This window comes from Mytilus galloprovincialis, chromosome 7, assembly GCF_965363235.1.
Source record: "Mytilus galloprovincialis chromosome 7, xbMytGall1.hap1.1, whole genome shotgun sequence".
In the NCBI taxonomy this organism is placed as follows: Eukaryota; Metazoa; Mollusca; class Bivalvia; order Mytilida; family Mytilidae; genus Mytilus; species Mytilus galloprovincialis.
Window position 1 is genome coordinate 63452034 of NC_134844.1, and position 21183 is coordinate 63473216.

The 21183-nt window shown below is 31.6% G+C and overlaps 1 protein-coding gene across 1 annotated transcript; it reads right to left on the reverse strand.

Moving 5' to 3' along the window:
• Positions 1–6051: 6051 nt before the first annotated feature.
• Positions 6052–20678, reverse strand: LOC143084243 (fucolectin-3-like). The gene is made up of 4 exons (XM_076260652.1): positions 20501–20678; positions 16152–16379; positions 13428–13676; positions 6052–6059 (listed from the first exon to the last, which is right to left on the reverse strand). The coding sequence occupies exons 1-4, from the start codon at positions 20565–20567 to the stop codon at positions 6052–6054; spliced, it is 552 nt and encodes a 183-aa protein (XP_076116767.1). The 5' UTR covers positions 20568–20678.
• Between the last annotated feature and the right edge of the window lie 505 nt (positions 20679–21183).

Sequence of the window (21183 nt, forward strand, 5' to 3'; positions counted from 1 at the left end):
GGAATGCCTTCTCCTTTCTAAATATTATCTTTTTTTCTATAATTAGAATAGGTTTTTTTTAATTCTGTATTCATGAATTTTTTTTAAAAACAGTTGTCTGTGTTGTTTTTATATGGGTATTATTGTTGTTGATCTAACAAACGTTTATCTGGTTAGATTTAATATCTTTTTTAATGTAGTTGTTCTCACAAATAGTAATATGTGAAGTGTTTATATGTGTATCTATGTAGTTGTTATAAAACACTGTTATCTGTGAAGTTTTACTCAAGAACGTTCTGACATCATTTGTATATTACATGAAACTTTACTTGAGTTTATTATTTGAAACACATGCTGACATGACGGAAAAAAAATGTATCGAAATATGCTCAAACTTAAAAATTAAGTGTATATTTCCATACGAATTTCCAACATTTGGGAACTATGAATGCAATGAGGTACTACATAGAAATAAACGACGTTTATAAACCTATAAACTGACAAGAATATGATGTTGACCTAAATAAATGTCATTATTTACAGGAAAAATGCGTGCATCATCTGAGAACATTGCACGCAAAATGTTTGCTACATTTTATAGGCTATCTGTTCTACTAATTGTATTTGTGTGCTAAATATCAGACATCTATTTAGTTTGTAAAGGGCAATTGCGAATGATCAAGTTTTGATCATCTCTCTTGTTTCATAACACATTTCAAAATAACGCATTTAAAATAACACTTTACATTAAATTATTATGTGTATTTGACAAAACTCAGATATTTAAAAAATAATTTACGAGGTTATACGTTATATTACAAATCCAGAATTATGTTTATTATCTGTCATTTTATTTGTGCAAAAGTGTTTGAATTTCTCGTAGAATGTTTTACATGCATTTTCAAGTCACTGATGTCATTGTTATATGTACAGCTTCACTGATAAAGTAATGCCCGTTAATAAATATTTTTCTTTAAAACATGTTAAATTGATTTTGCCAAATTGAAAAAAATAAATCAACCAAATGTACAAAAATTCATTAATTAACTACACTGTTATTTGACTTTATATGATGAAAACTGCCTATGCAATATAAAGTGTCAACTCGGACAATACAGAATAACTCGGCCAATATAGATTTTTCTGTATTGGCCGAGTTCTGATCCGGCTAATACAGAATTTCGGAACGTCTCTAGTTTTTCGATTGAAAGCCACGATAAACACAAACTGAAGGAAAACAGTCGTTTGGAAGACGCAGTTTTTATTTCCTCACCATAAACATGCTAAAGATTCAGTATGGCATATATATTCAGACTAGAGACGGTCACATTCATTTAAAAAACATTTTGAAAGCAGACGATGAATTATTTGAGGTTTGGGACACGAGTAGATTATCACAAAGTCCCTTTCTTGACAACCTCATAATTTCACGATGGTACAAATCGATTTACTGTTTTCTTTCCATCTCATGTTTTCTAAACTGTCAATTATTTTTAAACCAGAACTAGTGGGAGATATTATGGACATAATTGTGCAAATCGTGATAGAAGCATGAAATTTGGTATCAAGGTTGACTAAATGATACAAAAAAATCCGCTGCTGGCCAGAAAAAAAATCATTTTTTCAAGATGGCCACCACACATTTCGTAAATGGCGTCATTACAAATTGACAATAATTCGTTAATCCTTTAAAAGGTGTGTTATATGTAAAATCCAATGCTAGATTTGATAAAAAGTAAATGACAGTTACTAAATTATGACTAGACAATACATTAATGAAATTAAAGGTGACTTCCGGTTTCAAAATGCCGGCAAAAAAAGTCCAAAATTTTAATCCTTTCATGCAACTTCACAAGGATGTATAATCCAATGTAAGTTATGATAAAACGTTAAAAAAAGTTCTTAAGTTCGACGAAACAACACATAAATGAAGAAAAATAGTGACTTCCGGTTCCAAAATGGCGGCAAATACGTAGAAAATATTTTTTATAATTTCCATCAACTTAAAGTTTAAATACCTAGTTTGGTTAGAAAGACAGGTTGCTTATTTTATAATAATCTGATAGTTGCCTATACAACAACCCGTACAAGGAAGGCAAGAACGGTAGTATATACAGTTACCAACACAGCTCTGTTTTCGGCTCCGTATTTCAAAATTTTCTGACACGAGGATGTAGGCGGAATTCCATCACAATGCATATGCCGCTGCTTCCTGGCAAACAATTCACATCTTGCCTCGCTTCATACTTAAGCCTAAAAAACATCCTTTGCATCTAGAAAACTTTCCATTGTTAGCCAAGCTGACCTTGTGTCTTTCTCATGACAATTCGACAAAGTGCCACATCCACTAAATGCATGGACGAAAGGAAAAGCAGCAACACAAGGACCAAACACATTTGATATGTCACGTGCAGGAAACCACCGAAAGTCGTTATTCCTTCCATAACCTATCCGCAATTTGGTCTACCTAATTTTGCGATTGCTGCAATTCTTGATACTATTACATCTGTGTCAGTACTACCTAAAATTATATTTTACAACACTTTTCATAATCATGCCGAACATGGACAAACATTCGTGTATCTGCTTCTTCGTGATTACAAGGGGATAGATAGCAAGTATCTTTGTTGAAATTGCAAAGAATATTTTCACCATTAGTAACATACACATTTGTATTACTCTCTTAAGAAGCAATTTTGTCAGCAAGAAACTTGAACAATTTCGTTTTGTTGTCATCTTCACAGAGAAAACTACTCCATACCCTTAGCTTGGTGTTCTTCCAGAACCAACACCTTTCCATCTGGCACAAGAACCTTGCCTTTGTCTTGTCAGAGCCTTTAAAATATTCATTTAGTAAACATCAAATACAATGTCTACTTTTGAATACTTATCGATGCAAGATTTGTCATAAGGCAGTATGACATCATTAGCATAATTATCAAATATGTGTGCCCAACTTTGTGACCTGGAATTAACCATTGCTGCCCCACCAACCATAAATGCGTCTGAATTCGGATCAGCAAATCGCAGAATGTTTCAAGTTAACCCATTTGCAGCGATTTAATACCACTATTTCAAGTGACATCCTGAGATAAAGACGGAGGAGTAGTTTGGTTTCTATGGATAAAGAAATATTCCAAGTAAAACTGTCTACTGTGACAAGAAATGAAAATTCTAGAAAAGATATCGCAATCACGTTTAAGGATCTCTAGCTTTGTTTTTGACAAAGAAGTTTCCAGTTTCATTTTGCGGCCAAAATAGGAAGATGTTCTTTTTTATTTGGTTATAAAAAGCAGGTTTTCCTTCGTTTTGCATTTGCTTCAAAAGATCTTCGTATCGTTTGGACCAATATCTTTGAGTTTATTTACATATCTTACCTGTTTCCGAATCAACAATTCCCTAAATGAAGTATTCTTTTTTACAAATCTGACGACTCTTCTAGAAATGAATTTCCAAACTCGTTCATACTTGCAAAGCCTTTAAAGCTGTTGAAAGAAATCTTTTTGTGTTTTCGTAGAGTCTTCATTATGTCGTTCGTCTGTTTTAGAATGACCCAAACCAATAGATCTTTCAAATTAATCTTCTAGTATACTGACTCCTGGTCCAGCTACCATCCATTTGTCTAAATGGGATCTTCGATTAATTCTATGACACCTATATCGCCCTTCACAATTGAATTATTCTGTTTTTGTGCCTGATCAATTGTGTTACAAGAAAGAAATTTACTGGTCTTACGTACAGTGAAATTATCATTTTCAAATTCCATTGCCACCTGTGGGTGATGTTCGGGAAGGTCATATCTCGGAGATGAGTCGGTAACGATCGAGCATAATTTACACAATCAAGACCTAAAACAATACCCTATCATGCTTCTTATGGACTGTCTAACTCATTAAATGAGCATAATACCAAAATCAGAAGAAGTTCTTAATTTATAATTGAACGCCAGAGATGACTCTATTTCCTGACAACAGTCTTGTAAATCATTATACGTCACAGAGTCATGACATATATAATTATACATTCTAAGTTTAGCTTTCATAATCTGAACTTAACAATTTTTAAGCAAAATACATGCAGTTGTCTGATGCGCCTGTCTAGTCCTAGGTACATTTGAACATACATAAAAAGAATCTGCCGTTCTTGGTGTTGCAATATTGGCTTCAGTAAGAAAACATGACTATCCCCTATCACGCAATATATCACCCATAGTTTTATAACAAGTCATTTCAATGTGCAATCCACCAAACATGACGATACACTTATATTTTCCTTACAAATCAGGCCATTCCCACTGAATTTGCTAAGGCATTTCCAAAAGTGGCTGATCTGCAGTTACATTTGATGTTTCTCCAAATTAACTACATTTTCGCCTTAACCATCCAATACCTGAGAATTGCCTGGTAGGGCATACAAATCGCTCTTTATGTCTATAAATAGTTTGCACATGCGCAAAAGTGTGAAACACATATGTATCATAACCTTGAAAAATGTTATTAAACCAATTCATAATATCATTAGAAATCCAAAAACACTAAATATATAGTAAATAGTTCAAATGATTTTTGAAAGAATTTTGTTACATTTTCGCGCATGCGCTAATACTGGATATGTCAACTGTTTTATTTTAATAAATATGTGATGTAAGGAAGGTAGCCACCAAACCTGGTAATTGGTTTTTACTAAAAGAAGTTCAAAGAAAAGTTTTCCAGAAAAATCAGCATTTTCAGACTAAAGAAAACAGCCATTTTAGAAAATGGCCGTGGCCATCTTGAAATTTTTTTTTTTTAATGGCCAGCAGTTATTTCTTACAAAGTATATAAAAATGATGCTTTGTGGTAATTTTCTTGCTTGTATCATCATTTGCACAATTCCCTCGATATTGCTTGCTAATATCTTCCACTAAATTGTTCTGTCTTGACTTGGAGAACGGTTTGTTTACGGAACCGTATGATCCAATTTTGCCCATAAATCTTCATGAAAACTAGACATATTTGTTTATATTCGACGTCTGACTTTTTTGTGTGGTTCTGCAAAATATTTCCAAAAATATACAAAAGAAGCGACAAAAAATCTACGATTCCATTTGAAATGTGCAAGTTTACTTAGTTTCAATAACTGACTTATTGAATGAGAAAGTATTATGGCTTTTAGAAGAAAAAAATCATCGTTGTTTATAAGTTGATTGTTTGACGTGATTTGTAATATATACAAAAAGGTAGGATACCTAAATCTGCTAACCCATGATGCATGCAGAAGAGTTTAGTTGGTCATTCACTTCCCTTAATAAAATATTTATAGCATGAAGTTTTATAAAGCTTACTATTTTATTTCCGTACAAATGACACAAATGAAAAATAAATATGCTTAGAGTAGTTGTCAAAATGAAAATCGTGTGAAGAATCATTTTTATGTAGATGTTGTGTACACGTTATAAGTGTTTTATTAACCGCTTAGCACAAATGGATGATACAAGCACGCAGGGTTTGCACATTTCTGTCATATTTCAGCAACTACAGAATACAGACTAATACAGAGCACTATAAAAATACAACCAGACTTTTCATTGATATGACTTTTGTATGAGGAGAAAAATAAAATTTGAATTAAAACCATTCAGTAATCCTCATTTCCAGTTTGAGGACAAAGAGAATAGCACTAAATGTTAGGTTGAAGTTTATAGATTTCAATTTGAGACATTAAACTGATACATATTAGAAGATAAACTTTTTTCAACTGGTGCAAGAAGGTATGTATCAAAAAAACATATAACTTGTACAAAAACCCTATACAAATTATAATTTTCTACAAACGTTCATCTTGTACACAACATAGATTTTCTAACAAAAACCTTAATGACTCCCTTATAACATGTTCTTTGTATAATTACATAATTGTCGTCACGCTTTAGAATCCTCAAATCATTTCCTTTATTTTCTTAAAAAGACCCAATATATACAGTAGTCACTTGCTTGTTGCAGACCATTATGTCTCCTTTAGATATAAATGTCAATATAATAACTGCTTATTTATTTATCGGAATGACTAAATATAATTGTCTGAATTAAACAGTCAAGAAACTGGATATAAGAATATATATATTGTGTCTGGTCATTATTGTTTCAAATCGACCTCCTTGTTTTCCATTATTTTTAAATTAAAAATATCAAATTCTGCTTTTCAGTACAATTTCAGCAACCAATTCAAGTAATATCATTTATTCTATTAGTGTCATATCTGTCACTTTTTGTGTTTAAGATTTGTATAAAAACAATAGAGGAGAAAGGTAACAAAGGAACCTGTTGTTCATGGTTGTTATTGTTGGTTTGGTTCATAATTGTTTCTCGTTTCTCAATTATTATATTGTCTAGACCATTGGTTTTCCTGTTTGAATTTATTTTACTTGTGTAATTTGGGACCCTCTCTAGCTTGCCGGTCGGTTTGAGCCAATGTTCCGTTGGAGGACTTACTTTGGTCAATAATTGTTTATTTGTTGTACATTGTGAATTAGATGGAGAATTGTCTCATTGACACCCATACCACATAATCTTATTTGTCTTCAAACTCACAGGTAGAAAATAAACTTCCAACGCCATGACAAAACAATAAACGACAAACAAACCCGACATAGAAAATCAAACACGGAACCCACCAAAAGTTCTAAACTGTTAGCAGATCTTACTCTACATGTGAAACAGAAAGTCCCAAATCAAATGGTAAAACAAAAGCTCAAATACATAAAACGAAAGGATAACAACAATCATGTTCCTAACTTGGTACAGACATTTTTGTATGAAGATAATGGTGGACTTAACCTTGTGTTATACATGAATCAATCAAATTAAGGTCATCACTCAAGATATTTTACGGTCGCCATCATGATCTGATTGGCCGTTATGACAAAAGAGTGTCAGAAATCATATCTGATATTCTTCTTCAGTCATAATAACCTTCCATCATTACCAGACTGAACAAAGAAATAACACGACGGGTGCCGTATACGGTGCAAGAAATGCTTACCATTCCGGAGAACCTGATTTCACTCCCGGTTTTTAGTGGAGTTTTTGTTGTTTCTTATTTATTATTTATAACTGTTGATGTACATGTCTTTTGGTTTAACTAGTCTTTGTTTACTCCTTGGTTTTGATTGTTATTGTCTTGTAAGCAGGTAAACTTTGAGATAACAATTTTTATAAGCACATAGATGAAATAAAGATATGGTAAAAGTTAATTGCTCTTGGAACCATGTCAAATAAGAAATGATGAGCAGTTATCATCTTCATGAAACGAATGGGTCGTTTCTTCATTATTGTCAGATTTGTGCATTAAGGAGCATTCTTTTGTCACCTTATTATATATTCCAGCACAGCAACCCATGTGTCCAATGCATTGGTTGGTACACTCAATGATACTCCTGGCAACCATCTTATGTAGGTACAGACCATTGTAAACTTTACCAGGAAATCCGTAAGCTTTAGTTTTATATGGATGATATTCTTCTGAAATCAAAATTGTCCCGTTTTACACATATATACATGTATAATACAATATAACAAACAAAAACAGAAACGTGGACTCGGATCTCTTTCATTGTCATATTTTGAATAATTTCAAAATCAGTTTGAACTTCAAATTTAGATATATTGAAAAGTCGAGAATTTCTTAATCTGGCATTTTTTTTATTTTCTTTGCTGATGCTGAGTAAGCAAATCACCAAATCAATCAACCAATCAATCAAGCAATCATAAATATCAAGCAATGAATCGTGTATTCGTTTACTTTACGAGTTCAGAAAAACACCAATCTGTTGACTGCTCACACATAGTTTAATCGGTTCATTAGATCATTTTTAATCTAAACCAACAGCTGCATCAACGACACGGTGTTTTGGAAAAGGAGAGTGTTTCTATAAATATTAGCAGTACTTTTCCAGCTATCTAAAATGCAGTTAAAGTAGTGTCCATTATTTTAGTTTTTATAATTTGCGGTGTTTCAATAATAACCCCATTAGAATTGTTTTATTGTAAGCCATTTATAACATGTGGATACGAAACCATAACTGCATTTATACGTACGAATTCATTCGGTTTTGTTATAGTATACCGTCACAGTGTTTAGTCGTATTGGAAACGCAAACCCAGTCTTTACTGTTGCATAATCTGAAAACAGCTTTTAATTACGTTATATAGAACGTTACGAGCATAGAACAGAGTTTGGCAGTCGTAGCCTTGACCAGATTGTTTTAAAAGAGGGACGAAAGATACCATAGGGACAGTCAATGATGTTAGAACTTACTGATTTAAACCGCAACCAGTAACAGTAAAGTTCATTTCGGAAGTAGAGGAATACAAAGAAGAATACAAGATACACATGATACATAGCCACGTTCTATATAACAACAGTGTATGATTGTTTCCGTCGAATTTCAATGAAACTCCTGCGGTTCAGTTGTCAATGTGAAATATTTATTCAGGTAATTCAATATTATACAAATATAGCCTTTGTATGAGGTCGATACAAGGATATATTGACCTGAATGAAGTATATTGACTGAGGACGAAGTCCGAGGTCGATATACTTCTTCGGGTCGATATATCCTGTATTGACCTCATACAAAGGCTATATTTGTTATATTATTAATTTCTGACCATATTTGTATCAAAATCGTCTTTTAGGTCTGTTGGAATTTTATAGATATTACATTGTCTCCTTGACAATAACAACATATTATTTGTTATTACGTTTACTCTTTTTTTTTGGACATCTTATGTATTTGAAGATTTTTTTCGTCAAATAATCGATCACAGATATCCATGTGTTTCAAAACGTTAAACAATATCCTGAAATTCATTACATGACGTCACAAAGTATATTAATTTTTAGATATTCTAAAAATAACCGTGCAATATGCTTTTTTCAGGTCAATATGCGTTTTGCTATCCGCCGTTTTCTCTCTACCTTAGAAAATATAGTTTAACATGTGACTATCCCTAAACGAATCAAATTTGTTAAAATATACGAATTAATAATATTTACAAATATATAATTCAACCTTAGAATATAGCAACTTTATATGTATACCACTAATGACTTAACCCGAGGATAACTCATGAAAGCAAATAAAGCTAATTTCAAATGGTGGTCCTTATAGTCTTGGTGATAACATTAAAGGGAAAATTCGCGATTTTTTACTTATGGTTTAAATATGTTCATTATAACATAATATATATATTCACAAAGTTTTATCGCTATATGTGCAGTAATAAAGGAGAAATTCAATAATTAATGAAAAAATATTGACTACTTCCTGTAGGTCGTGACGTTTTCTCCTGGTTTTTGCATGCCGGGATTTAAAATACAATCATTAAAAGTCTTGGTGTTTAATCATATTTTAACGTAATCGTAAGCGCGCAGATGACTTATGCTATATCTAATAACCATCCGATAATAAGAGAATAAAACGCACAGACGTGTAGTTGTACACATTCATGGGATAAATTTTCTATATTTACCGTATATATTTCGATTTATTTTTGTAGACAGCACAAGAAATTATTATTATTATTTTTGCTTTAATATATGCTTTTTCAGACCGATAAAGTGAATAAATTAAAGTATATAACTTAAACTGTTAAGACAATATATATAGGTTTACGCTTATTTGCGTTTTACTATCTACGGTGCTATGACTATGGATATACGATGTGTGTATTATTCTCCGACAATACCTGTGAAAGGCCTGTATAAAGGTGAAATGTCAGATCGGTAATAAGCTTGGCCTCTAGGGCACACCGTGCCAGGTGTGACTGTCTATTCGAACCAGTGAATTATACGACAGGAGGTCGTGTTTAATACACAAATTTAAAATACATTTTCAATGTGTTGACAAATACAAGTGAATCGCTGTGGAATTATTTAATTATATTTGGTGCTACTATTTAATTTGAATTTAAATAAATTTCAAAACTAAGAATGAACCGGTTAAAGTCTGCAAATTAAATTTAGTTGTCTGAATGGATGATATACACTTCTATCATTTATTTATGTTTTATAAAAAGGGAAAATAAAACTAGTTTGACAAAAGCAATTTATTTGCCTAAATAGGCAAAATATATACGGGAACACTTAAATTTAGACATTTGAAAGCCATGACCAAATGAAAAAAAATTACCTGTATATTAGTTTTACTTCTGGCGTTTGGCATTAGATTTTAGCTGATACTACTATAACACATTGTCTCAGACTTTAGGGGCTTTTTGAGGTCGGAAGGGTTAATCCTATGAAATAATATAGATTATCTGATATCATTTGGATAATGGAAGGAGCTATACTATAAAAACACATAAATTTATTACCAATACACTCAATATCAAATGTTGTTAATTTTGCTGATTCAGTTAACTTTTACTTACTTATTTTTTTTCTCTTTTGATTTGAGCGTACTTGTTTTTTATATGACAGTTTTTTTTTCAGTTCTTTTTATCTCGTTAGACGAAAGCAAACTTGCGCAGTATATTCTACATTTGTATAGTCCGAAGTTTACTAATTGGTATTCTTATTCCACATGTAAAATAAATGAACTATTATGAAAAAAAACCGGCATTCATTTTGAAATAGCAATGTTTTCTGAAGTCACATACATGTATCTATGTGAGGGTATAAACGGGACGAACTGATTAATAAATAACGGGACCGAAAATTGTATATAAAACGGAAGAATAGGTGCTGAAATGTAAATAAAAGTAAAATTGAAATTAGATAACATGGGGATTTGGTCTATACCAGGAACATATATACTGTTCCCAGGTCTATACCTATTCTTATAACCAATCTTAAATTTTGTTAAATTCTGTACACAGGCTGTATATCACGAACAGTTTTCTATTGGTATGGTATATTTTTATAAATTTTACCTGTGCGCATCTGGTTCGCTCGCGATCACGCACGTGATTCATTGACCTTGTTCATTGTGTATTGAATCAAACAAGCCTGCCAGGAAGTCGACCGTTAGAATACCCGAATATGCCACTTTTACAATACCCCGGTAATTACCATGATGATTACAAGAGGACAAGTTTTAAAACGTTGGTCAAGTTAGGTAAAAACCCAAAATAAACTAAAAATATACGTTAGAAACAAGCATTTAAAAAAAAAATTTCAAAAGAGATAAATCTCATTTTATAATTCATCCACAATAAGTATCTCCCAACTTTTTTTTCACTTTATTGAGACTACTATAACATTATTATAGCATAATTCCTATACAATATTTGATACTGTATCTCGGTGCCAAAAATGTAAATTTAATGACGAGCTAAAACCAATATACGATCTTATAAATATGTCATCTACAGCTTTTTAATCTGACTTCAGCATTGGAAGCTGAATATTATTTAACCCTCTAAAAAAATTAAGATGTCTTGTAAAGTATTTTTTGAAATATTCTTATCAATTTTAGTGAAGCATTACTTGATTTGATGATCTTGAAAACTATGTAGACTTCTTCCATTACTTGGTCGGGTAGAAAATCCATCAGCTTGACAAGTCATTTTAACACTGATTAACGGACATGTCATGCTGCGTACTAGGACTTTGTGGTAATTAGATATCCGTGGTCATTAGTTTTCAAGATGGCGTCTTCCCGAGAATTGAGAGTCGATTTTAAAAATCTAATAACTCACTCATCTAGACGAATAAACCTTTAATATTTTGGGAATATGCTTATTTATTTAGGATGAACATAATATCAAATTTTTATTTTTTTGCGAATTTTCCCTTTAATAATGTATTAATCAATTTAACCGTTTAAAATATTCATATAAAAGAAATTTAATAAAATATAAAATCTGAATCTGACATTGAAATTGGTTTTCTCATTAGGTGTTTGGTTTTTTTTACTGAAATTTCATTTTTGAATTCACATGACATTTTACATAACATAGCAATGCATTCCCGTTTTGAATACCACTAAAACAGACAGAAAAATATTCTACACCTTTGACATTTGCAACAGATCAATTGTAAGCAGTTGTTCTAGTATTTCTATTCAAGGAAGTTCTTGTAAAATCAGTTTTTAAGTAATTTGGACATTGTTTGATGTGAAAAACATTAAATACTTGATTCAGACGAAGTTGTTATACTCGGTTACAAACCTTCAATGATCCATTTTTTTCGAAACCATTTAAAGTGATTCGTTTTCTCTGCGGAGGATATAGTATAAACTATATAATTTTATTGGTGAAGAACCCGAAGCTTGTCTTTAAATTTCATGAATAAGCGTTCTTACCAACAAGCACATGCATAATCCATATGGCACTGCCATAATGCAATACAAAATTTATTTTTTTTTAAATTGTTGAGACAAATATTCTCTTTATCTTTATAAAAATTCGCTAATTAGCCTTCTTTATAATACTTTAAAAAACTGGTTCGTCACATAAAAAATTATACCGAAATATTTCATATGATTTACTCTTAATTTTAATATGATCTCATACAATGGAAAAATATTTTTCATTAACAATCTGAAGTTTGTCTTTGGTCCAAATTAAAGGCTTTCAGTCTTTCCTAAGTGTTAAGATAACTAATTACTAGTATCAACCAGTCAATATTTTCATGATTTCAACATATGTGATAGCTTTCTATTAACTAATTTGATCTGATCGTCACTGATTAGTCTTATGAAGACGAAACGTGCGTCTGGCGTATTACATTTCTAGAAATCAGTTTTGAATATGAATTTAAAAAATGAATAGCCGTACAATCAGCATATGAGAAAACCTTACAATCAGTATCAATGCTAACTTGTAAATCATTCCCTTAATTGAATGACGTAATTGAATGAAAATAAAAGTGGCCCTAATATACTACCCTGGGATACACCGTAAGTTACATCAAGCACTTCAGACTTTGTTTTGTTTTTTATTAGAATATGTCTGCATGATCATTTACAAAATATGATTGTACATGCAACAGTACTTTACGATACAATTAGTATGATGGTTACATATGTAACATATTTAATTAAAAGATGTAATTTCAAAATTATATAAAAATTGGTTTTTGTAATGTGATTAAAATTCAGCATCACTAAAGAGGTAATAATTTTAGTGTTGCTGTTTTTATTTTTCAAGTTTAGGCAAACAACGACAGATTTTAGAAATGTTGACGAGTGTGTATTATAAAACAAATTTAAAAGCATAGAAGGGACTTAGATTAAGAGATTTGACTACAGGAGATGCAATTTTGAATTCGCCGTTTCAGGATCTAATGCATTCTGGGTAATATTTTCACAAATGTACACCAAAACGTCGTGATTGGTGGAAAACGTCCAAAACAATGGAAATTAAGCCAATGAAGTCGCGTTATTATTTTTATTTTGAGGTACGAACAACGAAATTATCCATGATTCTTTAGATTTTGAAAAGACGATTTTCAATGACACTTACCTGACATATTTGTAATTAGATCACCATATACTTCTACCTCACAGAGCGAAAGTTGAAAATCGTTGCTTCGTTTTTTTATCCTGACGAATCTTCCTTTCACATCTGATGGGCATGTTACATTCAAATATGTTGTACTTGACTGTTGATAATGACAATGTGACGTCCTCCCTTTTTGAAAAGTTCCCCATTTGTCACAAAAGCATTGAGGGTCTTTTATTACATCAATGTCATAGTTTTGTAACCATTGTGCTAAAAAAAAAATTTTAAAAGAACAAAAACGAGAACATTGCAGCAATTTGTTGAAGTTGCTGTCTCTTGGCAATATGAGTCTTATTCCTTTTTTTGTCTTTTATTGTTAATTCGAAAGTGTTTAGACTGAAGTTTCAACCTTATCTTAAAATAATGAACGTGCTTCAACTCTTATCTCGAACTTTCTTATAACTACATTTAACCTTCGGAGTACCGATATCGCCCTTATTTTTTTCGCGGGGTAGGTGTTATTTAGTTTTATTTTTGTCTTGCTATTTATTGTTTTGTTTCTGCTATGGCATTTTCAGTTTGTCATCGACTAGACAATTTAAATATATCATTGGTTGTTTCTGCCTCTCTTTTAATGCCAATACAAAACACATATAATACCATCAGTTGAAGAGCTACTAAGGTACAGTATATGAATAACAGTACTATAATATTGTTGAAGAGTAGCCACCGTCAATTGGTAAATTGAAGGTCGCAAATGCAGTTTACTAGCAACACGTAATGGAAATTTGCAACCGTCAAATTAAAATTGACGGTGGCAACTCTTCAACTACAGTATTTTTATTCGGAATCTTATGCAAAACAAAAAGAAATAATACGTTAGAGCTAGAAGAAATGTATAAATTTGAAATAAAATTAAATTTATCAAAACTGAATGACTGATTTTGCCGCAAAGACGTCAAGGCTAAATATGACGTCATTCAAATGAAAACTAACAAACTGAAGGTTATTTCGTTACTTCTACCATTCAAATTTGGATCAGGTAGATAATGTTTCATTTTCGATTGAAGTAATCGAACATTTGTTGATACATGTATTCAAAATGGCGAGTCCGACTGATCAACTGTGGATTTGATGGTAACTTTGAGTCAATGAAAAATATTGTTTCATAAAAAATGCATTCACTCAATAAATGTGTTCGTAGATAGTAGATGTTTTTGTGTTCTGTTAAATTGTTCCTTTTAAAATTGTTAAACGATGATGACTGATGTACCCATATTTTGACTATTATATTTATTGTGTCTGTTTATTTAACGCATCAATGTAAAAATATCGGAAATTGATGAGACTGTCATTACAAAAGTGAGAGGGTTAGCGCTATAGAACCAGGTTTAATCCACCATTTTCTACATTTGAAAATGCCTGTACCAAGTCAGGAATATTACAGTTCTTGTCCATTCGTTTTTGATGCGTTTTGTTATTTGATTTTGCCATGTGATTATGGACTTTCCCAATTGATCTTCCTCTAAGTTCAGTATTTTTGTGATTTTACTTTTTTCAATGAAAGGTGAACGTAATTGAAACACACAAAAGGTTTTAACATGTCCTTTATTTGTGTTTTACTGACAAGTCTATATTGTGAATTTTAACGTTAAAATATAAACAATATTTACCATTTAATGTATATATGTATTGATGAAATCATAATCTTTCAGTCAGTTTAGTTGTAGTCTGGAGCTGGCATGTCAGTTAACTGCTAGTAGTCTGTTGTTATTTATGATTATTGTCATTTTGTTTATTTTCTTTGGTTACATCTTCTGACATCAGACTCGGATTTCTCTTGAACTGAATTTTAATGTGCGAATTGTCATGCGTTTACTTTACTACATTGGTTAGAGGTATAGGGGGAGGGTTGAGATCTCACAAACATGTTTAACCCGCCGCATTTTTGCGCCTGTCCCAAGTCAGGAGCCTCTGGCCTTTGTTAGTCTTGTATTATTTTAATTTTAGTTTCTTGTGTACAATTTGGAAATTAGTATGGCGTTCATTATCACTGGACTAGTATATATTTGTTTAGGGGCCAGCTGAAGGACGCCTCCGGGTGCGGGAATTTCTCGCTACATTGAAGACCTGTTGGTGACCCTCTGCTGTTGTTTTTTATTTGGGCGGGTTGTTGTCTCTTTGACACATTCCCCATTTCCATTCTCAATTTTATTACTAGTATCTTCAATGTTTTCTGTCCTTCTACATTGTTATTAATCCTAAGCTTTCAAGTATTTGGCTTTGAGCGTTCCTGAGTAGGATATCCAAGAAAACGCCTCGGACGGATGAAATTTATGAAAAGTGTTGTTTTCATTTCTCAGAGCAGTTTGAATGCACAGGAGAAATAAATAATAAACTTACTTTTTGGAGTAATTTTACTCGTCATGTTTCTTTTAAGGTCAACTATCTTATTAAGAAAGAAATTGATGAGACCTATATTTTCGCTTTGAGGTCCGTGCACCCTTTATGATGTAACGGATGACTATGCAACGTTGAAGGTTTAGGTAGCTATAATCTAGGTTCAATATACCATTTTCTACGTAAGGAAATGCCTGTACCAATTCATGAATATAACAGTTGTTTTACATTCATTAGGTGTATTTGAGCCTTTGAATATGCAATTTTGTTAAGGGTTCGTTTGAACTTTATTTTAGGTCAGTATTCTTGTTATTTGACAGTCTTAATAAAGGTTAATGTACTCACTACAACATGGATGCGTTCTTCCGGTTAAAACAACATGTGTGACTTTGTAATATCCTTTCAGGTCAACTGCCCACCAGCTTAACTCAGTGGTTAAATATGCTTTTGTATGTGTACATTCAAACTCATTTGATGTGAATTCTATATAGTTTCCATCGACAGCATGTTCAGATGTCCATGGATTGACAGTTGTTAATTGCTTTGTTGGTTTTCCAAATGCAATGTTATTTTCTAAAATATACAAGACATAAACAGATGTAATCATACACTTATAACATATTTGACATATTGTAATAAGGTTTAGATTTTTTTTAATTGAACATGATGACGGTTTAAACAAATAAAATCATAAACAGTCTGGGAAAGCGTGACCATGTGCAAGGCTGCAATGTCAGAATCAAGAGATTGAGTAAGTCTCAATAAGAAGCAATATGTTTGAAGTTTGTTGACCTGCAATCAATGTTTAAACATACCAACGAGAACAATATTCAAAGATAAATCAAATCAATTAATCAATAACCATTCCACTTCGAACTGATTGTATATACTTTGTAGTTATTTCATCAATAATGGCTACTTAGTACATTGTATTATCGATTTTTGAATCGAGTTTACATGATTTGATGTTAACATGTAAAAACTATCAAAGTAGTGCGGTAGAATGAAGTATATGTCGGACAATGGTAGTAGTAGCACATCCTGGTATAGAATTTTACCTTTTGATCATCAAATGACGCTAAGTGTCAACCTACGAAATTCAGTTGCAACTTATTTTCATATCAACATAACATATTATTGTAATTAATATGTTTGTAATGTTGGCAGCAGGAATTTAATCATAATTATTTTATATTTTGGCTCTTTCAAATCACAACACTGCATAATGAGAGATCCGGCTAACAACCGAAATCAATTATTTGAGTCATCTCTGTTTTAACCCAAGTAATCCAGTCGTTATATTCCGATCCGATATAACGAGGATAGTCCGTCGGAAGGGGACGATAAATGACTGACCCGCGTTAAGAGAGAACCATATCTCTTGCACGTTAAAAACACCCTTGTAGATTTCGAAAAAGAGCAGGCTCATGCCGCTACAAGGCAGCACTCGCACCCGCATAGTGTAAAGGGATTAATATAAGTTGCAAAACTTGTTTCCCAATCCACTATAAATGCATATGTTTAAACTAAAACAAAATATTCCGATCCACTATCGATCGCTTCGTTAACATCGAGAAGGACATTGACCGAAAGAGGGCACTGTATCCTTCGAGTTTTCGGACCCTATATGTGTCGACTTTTATAATTAATGATATGATATCTCATCCGTTCACTGTCTTTTATTTCAATAAAAATAGGGGTGAAAATTATGTAATGGGGTCGTTCAAAATTCATAAAGCAAATGACAACGTCATCACAAAAGAGAAAAACGATGTAAAGACAAACAAAAAGTTTAAACCAGACCATTCTGTATGTACCTATCTCAAATCAAAAGCCCTTCATTCAGTGGTTTTCGTTCGTTTCTCTATAAATCTTATTTGTGTTTCGTTCATTATATAGCAGATAAATTAGGCGATTATATGTTCGTTCTTATGTGGTATCGGTTTTACTCTTTGTTTAATGCCAAACGGTGACCCAACAAACAAGTCCAATAACAACCTTATTTTCATATTAGAAGAAACTACCATTTAAAATCCGACATAGTGTATTTGTATCTGCAATAAATATTGTCAAGTTATATATACTTTTTATTCATATGATACTGAAATGTACAGAATTTATTTGTTTTCTTTTGTCAATTTGTAAGTAAGATGGTCTACTGGGTCAAAATCTCATTTCGTGACAATTTCCGCTTTTGAGTTTTAATTGGTTTTGATTTTGTAATAATGAAAAACTGCAGGCTAAAAACACAGGAATCAGCGAGCTATTTAAATAAGAATTTACATATCATATTTGATTATGATACTAATTACATTAGACGACTTGCTTCATATTTTAATATTTCCCTCAAGTTTGATACAGAATGACAGCATTAAACTAAATTTGATGACAAATATGATACTAATAACTTCCAAATAACCAAAATAATCTCTAAAGCATGTCAAGTTTACATGGCTTAAGTGATTGCTCATACTGTACAGACTGCATAAGCGTCTTTTTTCTACTAAAAATTGTCAGAGGAAACATTAGTAAAATTGACACTTCAAAATTAGTTTGGTAATTATAACGAATTGATTGACCGATACAATAGGTCTCTTTTTCGACTCATTAGATATGTTTTCATATATTTCGATCATAAAATAGCAGAATATTTTTTAAATTAGAAAGAAGCTTATTACATGTATGACCATATTCGACGTTTTATTTGACATGTGCAAATTCGTTGTAAAATTTGAAAGAAGCTAATTACAAGTATGACCATATTCGACGTTTTATTTGATACTGACATTATCAGCGGGTACACATCAAGGAAAAATATACAAATTACCGATAAAGCATTTATACAAAGTATCAAAAGTATAAAAATAATGACCCTATAAGCGATGTCAACATACATAAATTTAATTGCAATTGTTGTTTTTTGTAGGGGCTGTTTAATTTCATATTATACATTAAAAATAAATGTTCATCGTCGATTTACCTTTATAAGAAGGATTTTGTGTATCGAATCAGTCAATCAAATGATTTACCTTTGTTTCACTTTCAATATTGGCATTATTTTCCTTTTGATACCTTTGCACACATAATGCATGCGTTATCGATCTATACGTAACTAACGGTTTAAATTGAAGTTCACATGATTACAGATTCAATGCGGTCGAATTGTTCACTTGCATGTAACTAATTTATCATCAATGTTTCTTAGCTTATTTTGACAAATTTAAACCATACTTGCTGCTGAAAGGGAATAATTATTTCACTATTTCACTTGTACTAATGATTGAACAAAAAACATCATATTTAAATTTGTTTAAATCGCGTAGCTAGTGCACCTTTAATCACGTAGATGAGAAACTTAATGTACTTGAAAAATTTAATTAACAAACAAAACACCTTTAATGCTGGAAACATAAATCCTATGATGAATGACGCGTTTGATTATGGCGAAGTGCTATGATCAAGAAGAACAAATCCATCAAAGGGCAACTTTGTCTAATGGAGCTAAAACCGAAATATCAGTATCATGGTTTGAGAATAAACGGGAAATTTTATAAATTTGTTCAGAAAACAATTTTAAGTAGATTTATCATTCGACGGCTATCATAATATTCGTTTTTCATAAAATGTCATTAATATGTCATGTTTTTTTTTATTATGGGAAGTGAAGGACCAATTCAACTATTATGCATGCTTCATGAGTTATCAGATTTATGGATCCTACCTTCTTGTACAAATTACAAATCACGTCAAATCATGTACAAGTATCACGATTTCGTGACCCCTCCGTGTCAGTTCTTTTACATTGATGTATACCTTTTACTCTATCAAATCATTGCAAATGATCAACTAATAAAAAGTAAAATCACAAAAATACTCAACTTAGATGAAAATCAAATCGGAAAGTTCCTAATCACGTGGCAAAATCAAATGAAAAAACACATCAAAAACGAATGGACAACAACTGTCATATTCCTGACTTGGTACAGGCATTTTCAAATGTAGAAAATGGTGGATAAAACCTGGTTTTATAGTGCTAAACTTCTTACTTTTTACGACAGTCTCATCAAATTCCGTTATACTTACAATAATGCGTCAACTAAACAGACATAATAAATGAAATAGTCAAAATATGGGAACAGCAGTCATCATCGTGTTACAATTTTAAAAGAAAAAAATTTGTCTGACGTTAGAAAATTTATACGTCACATATTTTTGTCGTTCCACAAATGGTTCATTCCCCTACGTAATTTAATAATTTTGACGTTTCTGATTCCTATATTCTTATATTCTGTTCAATAATATTCATGAATTCATGTATCTCACAATGAGGTCACAAGGGGAAGGGTATATAATAATATCCTGATTATCTGTTAAAAAAATGTATTGCTATTCAAAGGAAAATCATTCTAAATATTTCATTTGGTTCAATTAAAGTTGTTGAAAAAATAATCACTTTTCTGCGATAGAAATGTCATTACAAATAAACATAAAACCCCGCTTTTTCCATACACTAAGTTGGTACAATATATTACTTACAAAGTGTCTTGTATTTTATATAAGCCGTAATCGGATGGTAACATTTGATGAATCCTGACACCCCCTATCGTGTTCTACGTCAAGAAAAATCTTAAAATTTGCATTATCTATAACAGAAACTTAATGTTCTTGAAAAAATTAATTTACAAACAAAATACCTTTAATACTGGAAACACAAATCCCATGATAAATGACAAGCAGAATAATCACAGTAGCAATCTTCATTCCCTGCAAATAAAACAAAAACGCTTTTTTAACTTATATATCAAGAAACTCAAAATTTGAAAATATTGAATTCAGCAAATTATTATTTTACTCGAAATACAAAAATATATAATATCACCATATACTTACTATTCTTTTCCGTTAAGTTCACGAACGATAAAGAATTAACTGAATTCTAATAAATCTGTATTGCTCCATGAATCTTCTAGTTTAACTGTCTGGTTTGACGTAAATGCTTACTATATACCAATATTGGAATTTAATCCATAAAGTTGAAATTTATATGTCTGTTTTGTCGTCATTGAACTAAAAATGTATCGAATAGGAAAGAAAAGATCGCGAACACATCTAAGTGCACTGTTAAATACGGATTGAAATAGCAACTGCCAATCTCCTGGTTCTTGAACTCTCGATCTTAAAACCGATCATTGCTATGCTCTTATCTATACAAAAATATAATACATGTACATACAATATTGTTACACGGTTTTTTAAACACTTATTTTAGCATATGAAATGCGTAAATCATATAACTATGTAATCTAAAGCTAATTCCTACTAATGTCTACTAACAGAATTCAACATTGAAAATCCATCTGAGTTTTTATAACGAACA